Below are 11,513 nucleotides of genomic sequence, written 5' to 3'. Positions count from 1 at the left end.
GCCTGATTCTCCAGAGTTTCCTTGCCATTTTTTTATTGGAATTTTAGAAATGCTCTTGCTTTTACACAGAGGGCCCACACATTAGAGCATCTAAATACTTCCTCCCATTTTTTCAAACTCACAGTCTTTTATCCACTGTATAATCCCTCTCTCAGACTTATGGTCCATACGGATTTAAGGATCTCAGTGTTTAAAGGAGTTAATAACTGATAATAAATAAAGTCCTTACAACAGTGCCTGGCACTTGGCAACAATTAGCTGACTGGTAACAGTTATCATGTTGTGATAGTCATCTGTAATACTGGAATCTTAAGACCAAGGTCAAAGGTTCATGGGAGAAAGTTTGTGAGCTGTTTACCACAGGTCCTGATCCAAACAGATGTTCAACAAATCTTAGTCATTTATGATGGCTGTTTACATACAATGCTTTTAAAAAATATATGTGTTTTAAATAATTTATTTACAAAGTAAACATCTTACAAAAAAGAAAATTTAAAGTACACAATTCTGAAATATTATTGGATATGAGAAATTCAGTGTTTGCAGTGTATGCCAAACAGTACTGATTTCAGGTTAAAAGGAACCTATGTCCTTAGAAACCTTGATATTATAAATCAATTAGCAGATAAATGTTTGTTAATGAATGTCAATTTTTTTTTGAATTTTCATATGTGAAGCAGGTAGATTATGTTGCTTGCTGTTTTTAATTTAATCCCAGAGTTTTGATGCTAGACAGTCTTACAGGGTGATAGTCTGGTGAGAAGACTTAAAGTACAAGTTCCATGGTACTCTAAGATTGAGAAAGTTTTAATTGTGCCAAAGTGGATGAGGGATAGTAGAAATTATGTCATGCCTAGAGTTTCATTAAAGCCTGTCTTAATCATACTGCTGTAATGAGAATATTTAAAATAAATGGACAAAAGTTTTCAACCCTCAAACATATTATATGCAGTACATACTTTACCCTAGTTTACAATTTACATTTATTATGCCCACTGGAACCACAAGGCCAATGTTTAATTTTACAGTTTAAAGTCACACATAGGGAAATGCTTTACAAAATAGGATATTGTTCCTTGATGAAAAATATTACAGTATAGGTCCCAAACGACTCAGTTCAAGTGGTTTACCTGAATAACAGAGCTGTCGTGGAATGCAGGTTATAAGACACAGTAATGCTTTCAATAGCTGATTTGAGTTTGAAATTTGTCGAAGTTGAGGAGATGTTTTAAATGACACCTGTCTTAGTTTTCCAAGATTTTTTTTTGTTTTTCAGCTGCATTATGTTTACTGCATTATGTTTACTTCTAGAAAATTGAGGGTAATAGACAGCTTATATTTTATTGCTTATTTACACACAACATGCAAATCTTCAATATTTTACTATACCTTGAAAGCATCTTTCAAGATTTAAAAATCTCACTTCTACCTACTTAAGTTTATTTCTTGAATTTACTCACAGATTCTAATAGAGAAATCAACTACTTGTGCCACTGTTTACATCAAATTGAATATATTTCTGTAATTTGTTCAGTTATCTGTAGTCTATTTACAAAGCATGTGCATGATTTCTTCTGACAAATACATCATACTAAAATGTACAAAGTATTTGTAAACTTCTATATTTATGTCATGCTTGAGTATGTAATGCAAAACCACCATCCAGAGACTTTATATATATTTTAATCAAAAGTCTAGCCTCACAAGTCACACAGAGTATAATCTTCTATTCTCAATATGCTCTCATTATGAAGTGTTTCTAATATATTGTGAATCGTTAAAGGAAAGATTGAGATGTAGAAGTTAAGTGTTTACTATGGATATAATATACTGCAAAGCTTAAACAAAGTAAGGCCAAACATACATAAAAATTTGTGTTTTAAAAAAATGAACAAGTTTGTTTGAAAGAAATGCTTGAAAGGAATGCTGATGTCTTGGTAAGTGATGAAACATGACATCTAAAAGTCTGCTACTTCGGCCTGACACTCTCTGAATTCTGATGCCACCCTAAACATCTTCGATGTACATATAGCTCATGTCGCCAAACATTGTATTAAAATGACCATTAGATGCAATTTTCCTAACTTCGAGCATCAAGTTGTTCCCAGTCTTGTCAAAAAACTCGAGTTCTTTCTTGTAAACTGAAAAAATCATGTAGAATAAAATAGTAACTCAGAAATACCACATGTGACAGTTGATCACTGAAGATGTTAGCACCTTGATAAAAATGAGTTGTTCATTGGATGAATCAAAGAAAAACGAAAAAAAAAATAATGCTTTGTTTTATCACAAATCACAGTTTTCCTTACAGTGTTAGACTTAGGGTCACTCTGATGTGGCAGTGCCTTATAGAATGATGGGCCATTATTTTTTTTTTTTTCATTTGACCTATGGATCAGTTGGTGGCACTATCAGGTAATTACCACAGACAGCAGACATAGCTAAAGTGCTAGTAATAATAGGAGTGCAAAAAACTGGGTTAACTACATGTACATTTCAGTCCTATTCTTTTTTAAAACGAACATCTCCTAACAACATATTCCTTTATTTTTCCCACAAAATCTGCATTGAGATTTATGGTATCATGGCACCACAAAGACATTTGTCAGATTGAATGCTTTTCTGATGTGTCTATTTCCATTTTCTTGTTTCACTAATGCATAAGTTTTATAACAATATATTCCCATACATTAATTGACTAGAACCCAGTTATGCATTATAGATTGGCGTGTTTCATAACGACATAGCCCGATAAGTCATTTCTGTAGTTTATGCTAGCAGAAAGCTATAAAGAAGGTTGTTTTTTTATCAGTGGACTTATTAGAGGAAACACATAAATTCCTTTTCTATGTGTCTATATGATAGATCACCTTGATCCTCCACTTGGTGCTATTATAGCTTTGGATGACCATTTCTGTATCCATGGTTTTTCAATTATTTTGTAGCTTTGAAACAATAAGAAATATAATGTATTTTTATGGCCTCAAGTTTAATTATAAATAGATTGGTAATATTCACCAATCATGCCAATCAGATTTTACACTGAGTCATAACTATTAGCACAATCTGTTCCCCTTGCCTAAACTATGACACTGACCTTGTTAATAAGGAAGGAATCAATGAGAGACACATCAGAGCTGGAGATTGATCTGGTCACCTGTGTGTCCAAAAGTGCTTTGCCTTATTGCTGTGACCAGACTGCGAAATCATAGCTAGAAGCAAGATGATGTGATTGGAAGTGTCGCTGCTTGTCCCAAGTTCGGTTTATCACTCCATGAGATTCATTAGTAGTAGTAAAAAAATCACATTTTATCAATGGAGACTCCATATTTGTAAAAACAGTATGACTACTAATGTTTGAATCATTTAAATACAGTTTGTTTACTCTCATCTTACAGTCACTAGAGACTAAATAACATGAATTTTTAAGGAATGTTTCTAAAGCAGCAAAAGACGATATTTGCTTTTATTATCCATGATGTCACTTGGAGGTTATGTGCACACACAACTTTCATAATTCATTAATAGCTCCTGTTCAACTTTATCAGTGAAAGAATGGGCCTGATTCTTAATTATGTCTTAGCTTCAGTGGGAAGCTTCCAGGCTACCTATGTACCCAAGTTTAAAACCTGGACCTTAGTTGTTTGAATAAGTGTTTTTCTTATCTGTGACTTGGAAAAAATAGTATTATTGAAACCCAAAAGACCTGTTAACATAACTACAAGTAATTGACACTACTTGTCATGCAAGATTAAATCGAAAACTTCCGTACAAAGGAAAACTATAGTATCAGAATAAGGATACATGAAGAATATATACATATACACCTGTTTCACACAGAAAGCTTTCTGTAAAAAATACAAAAGCAACCAGTGCTGCATATTATGTAAACTCACAAAGTGTACTTTATACACAAACACGAAGCATAAATTAAAAAGTAGGACAACAGCAAAACATTTTAAATATAGAATTTGCACATATTTTTGTTAAATAAGAATAAATAATTTTATCACACAAATTCACATACCAGTTGCAAAAACAATAAATTACTTTTTTTCAGTGCTGCAACTTTTTTTGCTTGTGATTAATCCCTTAATTCTTAGTTTAATGGGATAAAACTGTTTCCACAGGAAGGCAAATTAATTTGAATTTATTGAATAAATTAAAATAGTGCCCTTAAATCTCTAAAAAAACGAGGCAGGACTTTATTTGACCCCTACTGTTCTAAAAGAAATAAACTTTATTTTCTTCTGGACTCCCTTTGTATTTAATGAAATACTCTGGAGTGTTTAGTTGTGAGTGAGATTAGATTCTTACTAACCTGAGCATTTCAGACAAACATCTTTTGAGAAAGGCTACTTGGCATCATGAATTTTAGATTATTTATTCAAGATGCAACTATAGAAAGGAGAAAGTAGTTCAAAGTCAAACTAGACTAAATTAGATTGTATTACTGAAAATTTTCCCTTTGTATATCATTCTTTCTATCTACCAAACACTCCATTTCTCTGAAATTCGGTTTCCGGTCTAAATCATTTTTCTTAGGAGTTAAGACATACATTCCTTAGTCAATTTACAGGTACTTATACGAAAAAGGAAAAACCTAAAGAAAACTCCTCAAAAGCAGGGAATAGTGGTTTATTCATTCTAGGCTCTCTAGGATTGTTTCAATCAAAATTGTAAAACCTCGTTAATTTGGGGGATAATGAATCATTGATAAATCATATTTAAAAAGTCTATGAATATAGTATAGAGAAGCAGAGTAGAAAACAATCATGTTTGCTCTTCAATTAGTTTTTAATGTTGCCATCAACATACCCACAAAAGACAAAATAAACTTTGTTATAGTTAAATTGCTTGATTAAAATTACTTTGAAAATTGAAAAAAGTAATGTTGACCTCTTTATTAATTTTCTCTGCATAGGCAAGTGGTTGGTTTAAAATTTTATGATTCACTTGAATGACTTTATTCTCTGCTCCTGATAACTGGTTGACCTCCATCAATCAAATGCAGGTTACCAGCCTTATATGGGCCTCATTTCTCTAACTGATAATTCATTAAGAAAAAAGACCACATTTAAAGCAAAGTCAATCTATGAAAAGCCAAAGAGTGATTATCAGTTTTGTAATTTCTTAAGAAACTACTTAAAACAGTGAGACATCCATTCCCCCGGCCCACTGAAATGAATGTGATATATCAAGTTCAATTACATAATTATTTTATATTAAAAATATCTTATAATAAAAATAAACTCTCATGAGCTTTAGGGAACTCAAACAAGTGGCCCCCTAACATCTTTATATGCAAATCTTCACAATAGGCACATTTGGTATGATTATTACACAATTTTATAAAAACAATTGGCTTTGTGACACTTCACAAAGGAAAAAAATTCCAATGAAACGAAACACCTCAGGTTTTCTGGGGTGGAGGGATTCAGTTTACTATCTAAAAAGAGATTTTCATGCATACGATTGTAAAAATTTTCCATGTCAAACTATTCAAACTTACAACCTACCTAGGCAGGCTATAAAAAATAAAAGCACAAAAATTCTCAAAAATCATCATATTTCATCACTCGAACACTTACTGGTATAACCAAATGCTTTCCAATCAGGAAAAATCTTAAGTGCAGTATCAGTATACTTGGATTTTAAAAAATGCAAGAAATTATTGCCTATAAGGTGTGGAAACAGTCTTATTGATATTAACCACTTTTTTTTTTTTTTCACTAGCCACATTAATGATAATCACTTCTGGATGTGGCCAACTACCAAGTGATCTTTAATATTCTTATTAACTAAGTCAACAAGAAGTCTAAAACATTGTAGGTCTTAAAGACCCTTGAACAAAACAACAAACAAGCAAAAACAAACACATTTTAAAGGCTTGCTGGTAAGAGGTACACCAGTATCTAAAGTATTGAATCGTGATTAGAAAACTCTTTGCTGTGTGTATTGCATGTGTATAACACATTGTGAGATATCAAATGAGAGCCATAGAAAGGGAAAGCGATCGTGAAATATAAATTGAAAATATGAAGTACATTTTTATCCATGTAAATTCTAACATGAGGAAACTAATTTTTAGACTCTTGAATACCATTAACATACACACACACACACACAAACATGACTTCTACAACTTAATTAGGCATTAATTTGGCTGGCTGCCTGAAAAAATACAGGCCATCAAAGGTTTAAGTAGATGGACCCGTGTATGCACGTAAATGACTAGATACACTGAGATCCTTTTCAGATTTTCTCAGAAGATGCTTGCTGTCAAAATGTTTTTTGACTAAAATTTGATCTCCTGTTGTCTAAAAGTATACTAAATCTTATTAAAACAGCAGCAAGTTCTTAATTTCCAGTAAAACATCCACAGCTCTTTCTGGAAACTGAAAGGAGTTGAAATAGCTGTAGACCTACTTTGGTCAAACACTTTTTTTTTTTTTAATAGAAATATATATATATATTTATATACATATATATATTTTTTTAATAGAATCAAGTGATATAAAGTGACATACCAAGGGATAATGTTTACAAACAATAAAAATAAGCTACTGTGTATTATGGGTGAAAATGATTATGATGCCTTTGAAGACATTCTGTAAGAGGTAGGTGACAAACGGGAGACTGCTGTTCTGCCATCTTCAAATGTCGCCTGATTCTACATTCATCAGTGTTTTTTCATTCTTGAGAGTCTATGGGATGCTCATTAACTCCCAAGTTTTTCTGTATTCCCAAGTCACCACTGTCATATGAAACAGTGCGCATTTCCATTTGGTCAAAGGGAGCAGATTCTGCCCATAATTGGACTCCTGTTGGCCATGACACTGAAGAGTGACTTTCTGTGCTTTAGGTAGACCTCTTCTTGTTCACCACAACCAATTAGTGATGAATCATCCAGTTCTCTCGGCGTGAGATTGTAACCACAGGCTAACATTTCTTCAGCAAACATTGCTTAAATGCAGAAGGCCTCTGAGAGAGAAGACATCCTTTTGCTAACTTCCGGTTTCCATCCTGGCACTGCACCGTCCGAGTGTGCCATCCCGTGTCACAGGTCCTAGAACAGGCAAGCCATGGGCCTGTCACCCACTGCAGCTGTGGAGTGTGCGATCCTACTTTATTGCTGCCATGGCTAGTGACAGAGTTTCCTTTTTGAGTGGACTTATTGGGAACAAAAAAACTGTATCGGACATCTAATGCTTTAGTTGGGTCTGTAGCAAGAATCTGCACTATTAGAATTTCCTTTGTGGCTGAATAGCCCATCCCATGCAAGAAGTCATCTCTGTGGCTCCAGCCGCTGTAGTTCATGACCGTTCCATTGATGTCAATGATTGTTTCCGAAGTGGAGATCATGTACTTTCCATTGATAAGGTACTCACCATTTTTTTTCTTCAGGGCTAAGTAGGCAGTGAATCTAGTCTGATCTTTGGCTTTGAACTGTCGGACTTTTATGTGGGTTGCGCCTTCTGGAATCCTCACAACATCAGTGTAGCCCTTACTGGAGCCAGGAATGTTCACAGCAGAGAGAGGAGGAGAGAGTAGAGGAAGGGAGAGAGAGAGGAAAAAATAAGCAAATCCTGAACAAATGGATAAACGAATAGAAATTCTCTAAAAGTCTTGCCTTACCTTAACACAAAATATTAATGTATTTAGGATATTAGTTTAATTTTGGCTTCAAAAATTAATTATCTTAAAATAGAATTGTGGTTACACTATCGTTGTATACGTTTTTATTATGATGTTCAAAAATTAGAATGATGTTAGCAATCTGCCTTCGTTTTAAAATTTCATACTAACTTTATTTAGAGATTTACAAAAACATTATGCATCAAATCCTATCATCCTTACAAAGCTACTTTATGTTCTGGCACAAATGGGGTATATATAAACACAAACTCACAAAAATCTGCCCTCGATTTCATAAAAATGTTTAAATTAATGTTTCTCAAACCTGTTTGAGTATTAAATCACATGGAGATATTAATTTAAACCTAATTTTGACTCCCAGAACCCAAATCAGTTAAATCCTTGTCTTTCAGAATGGGGCACAAGGAGCAGTCCTTTTGGATTTTATCACATTATTCCAAATGACCAGTGGGGGAACCATGGACTTAAGTGTTGTTGAACAAGAGGCAGAGTAGAGGCTCTGCTTCTGTTTCTACTAGAACTCTGGGTTAACTGGCAGGAAGAAATGGAACATAAAATTCTGTAGCTGGGTCTACGGTCATGCCACCCCGAACGAGCCTGATCCTGTTTGATCTCAGAAGCTAAGCAGGGTCGGCCTTGGTTAGTACTTGGATGGGAGACCACCTAGGAATTCCAGGTTCTGTAGGCATAAAAAATAAATAAACAAGGGATTGTAAGCTAACAAGGTCCTTGAAATCTGTGAGGTCAACCAAGGGTTGCCTCGCCAGAAAAAAAAGAAAAAGAAAAAAATCTGTAACTGGATAACCAGAGCTTGCTAGTATTGTTAAAAGAAAAAAAAAATCTCTAATGCCTTAGCAAATTTCTCCAAATGCTTAGTGTCTATGAAGCATTATGGTAGATTGAGTGACACTTTATAGTAGGTAACAAATAAGATAGGTCTTTAATGATCTATCCTTGGCTCAGGAAAATGGGCAAAGGCATAAATATCTCTAATACCCATCAGCTTGCCAAAAATGCTAGGATGGAAATGCTAGTAAGCGGCAAGTGACTATGACAGTGAGAAGGAGTCATCTTTTACCAAAATCTTTGCCCCTGTAAATAATTTCATAGTAAGATTTCTGTGTCTTTACTTTCCTAATCATTTAAATAGAAATAAATTGCTCATGCAGTTTGACTGATATGTATAAAATTTAATTATTTATTTTCAAATTCTTACTCAAGCTTAGAGGTTTGAGGCAACTTATTCATATACTGAAAATACAAGTGTGTTTCCCCCATTCAAGCATTTCCTATGATTGGAGAAGAGGCTCCTTTCCCCACAGGCAGTCCCTGTCTATGGGGCATCTGGTCTACCATGACTGCCAGACAAGTCAGAGCTTCTTACTGTGTGGAAGAGAGAAGATACAATGCTGATGATATTGCTTATCCATTCAACTAGACCCATTATTTTTATTTTTTAAATGTATTTTGGATCATATTTCATTACAAAACTTTTTTTTTTTAAAACATATAATATCAAGAGATGATATGAAAACCTGCAGTGGCTTTAAACGAAGCCAGGATGGATGTTGGAGATAATATCTCATCCTACATAAAAAGCGTATAAAGTGGGGCTGTATTAAAGTGTTTGAATAAGTTCACTCCAGAGCTAATATAATGGCAGGGCTAGGCTTTGAAAATGGGCCTCCTGACTCTTATATACTATTCTTTACTCTGGCTTTCACCAGCCACATAAAAGTGGGTAAGTCCTAAACATTCACAGTTCCCATTCACTCACTTGTTAAACAAAAGCTTAGACTTGATCATTTCTAGGGTGACTTGCACCTTTGAAAAAAATAAAAATGCAGACTATAAGTGAATTTGCAGGGCTTGTGACCTAGATGGCCCCACAGGATTAGATGAATAATGATCATGTCACTTGCAAATAGGACTAGCAATGCATATTTTAATTCAGAATAAATTCTAAAGCCATACAATTTTTTTTATCACATTAAAGATAGTTTTTTTTTTTTATATAGTAACATGGTTTGTAATTGCTTTAATAAAACTTTCCTGTTAACGCGGTTTGCCTGTTACTCTCCAGTTAAAGACAACACAGGACATCAGGACTACAAGTGTATTTGGTCAGTGCACTCAGCATTAAAGTGGTCTGGCGAAGAAGAAAAACAAGTGTATCCAGCAGACCCTTTAGCTGGCTCAGCCATCCTTGCTGATAGCATTATATTTTATGCCAGAAATTGGGACCTTATAAACTTAAATGTTCAAAGCAAAAGTATAATCAAGGACTATGAGAAGAAGCAGGAAACAGACACTATTCTTTATAGAGCACCTTTAAACTGGGGTAGTTAAAACGGAATTGTTGTCTACGCCACGGCAATTAACTCAAATTTTGCAACGAGAGATGTTTTGTCAGGAAAATTACAGCCCCGTGAGAATTTGTTAAACCATAAAAAAAAGTAGTTAGGAAGGAAATGAGCTCTCCTTTCCTAAATTATGTTTCTAGAAGGATGTAAGATACTGCTAAAATGGGATGGCACTGACTCTTTTTTCAGTTTTCATACTGCGAGACCTTGACATCACAGCCACCAGTTCCCCAGCTTCCAGAGGTGCCATGAGCTTTCACCTCCTCTCCTTCCCTTCTCATATTTATAATGTGTCACCAGAGCCCTGCGAGGCCTCCTCCCACAGACAGCCTATGACGTCACATGAGTCCTCCATCAACTTTGCAACAGTCGAAAGCTTCATTCAGTCCATGCACAAGCAACTGCTGTATCACATTACCTTTTTTTATTGAAGGTACCAATAATCTTGGTACAACTGGAGTTGTCTCCTCCACAGACTCCACACTTGTCATACTGCAGCTTTGAGCCAATGATGCCATCACAGCCAGTCCGCACACACTTCCCCCGGACACAGACGGAATTACTGTACGGCCTACATTCGGTTCCATCGGTCACCTGAATATGAGAAACCCATCAGTGGTGGGAAGTAATCGTGCCCAGGCACTTAATTTCTTAGTTAAAAAAAGCAAGTTTTAATTTGTGAGTTTTGAGTTTGATTGAATAGATAGTACATTGAAAAATAAACAAAGAACAAAAAAACCCCTATAGTTTCCAGGAGTATCTAACCGAAGAATCCTTGGCATAGTGGCAAAAATAAGATCGGGGGCAAATCTGGGCTATGCACTTTCTCTCTTGAGCTTAATTCTGAATGCGTTTGGAGGACCCAAGTACTCATCTCTATTTCTGTACGTGTGACATGTCCCCATTGGATAGTCTCGCTTTTTTTACACTGATAGAAGCATTCTTTTCACTCAGCATGTAAGACTGTCTGTCACTTGTGTGGAAGGCAGAACAAGAGCAGGCTCAAGAGCACAGAGATGTTTCTTTGTTGCATAATGTTATTATAGCAATAAATCTGAAAATCTACACCTGACATTCAAAACTTCGTAATGGTTGAAAAGCCCTCCCTATTGTGTCAAACTGTCAGATGCTGAAATCGAGACAGGTTAGTGTAGGAAAAAGAGTCTGGGGAAGTTAGGGAGAAGTACTTAGTGGAAAAAAACTGAATATGTTTAGATAAAGGGATTATTCTGTATTTATGAAGCTAGTTATAAAATCACATATGGATTATTTGTGGTTTGCGCATATGAGTGTATATAACATGTCATACATGCAAAGAGACATATTTTATATTCGTGTGTATATAAAATTCTTCATATATGTGTGTATGTATGTGTATGTGTGTGTAAATTGAAGTAGGGTACACTTCGACAGGTTAATAGCATGCCAGATAGTTATAGTCCCGGTGATATTTCTGTTTCTATTTCTCTATAATATTTAAAATAAAACGTA

The 11,513-nt window shown here is 34.8% G+C and overlaps 1 protein-coding gene and 1 pseudogene across 1 annotated transcript in view; one reads left to right on the top strand and one right to left on the bottom strand.

Annotated features, from left to right (window-relative positions):
* Window positions 1-966: 966 nt before the first annotated feature.
* ADAMTS5 (ADAM metallopeptidase with thrombospondin type 1 motif 5) overlaps window positions 967-11,513 on the bottom strand; it is a 44,273-nt gene continuing 33,726 nt past the window's right edge. The window contains exons 7-8 of the mRNA XM_016121319.2: window positions 10,441-10,616; window positions 967-7,510 (exon numbers count right to left, since the gene is read on the bottom strand). Coding sequence (XP_015976805.1) covers window positions 6,943-7,510; window positions 10,441-10,616 — 744 coding nt within the window. The 3' untranslated portion in view covers window positions 967-6,942. The remainder of the gene's footprint in view (window positions 7,511-10,440; window positions 10,617-11,513) is intronic.
* On the top strand, window positions 8,229-8,347 carry LOC118602438 (annotated as a pseudogene).

The sequence above is a fragment of the Rousettus aegyptiacus genome, unplaced genomic scaffold (genome assembly GCF_014176215.1).
Source record: "Rousettus aegyptiacus isolate mRouAeg1 unplaced genomic scaffold, mRouAeg1.p scaffold_m13_p_4, whole genome shotgun sequence".
Classification (NCBI taxonomy): Eukaryota; Metazoa; Chordata; class Mammalia; order Chiroptera; family Pteropodidae; genus Rousettus; species Rousettus aegyptiacus.
The sequence above is the reverse complement of the archived record's forward strand: the minus strand, read 5'-3'. Positions and strand labels throughout refer to the sequence as shown.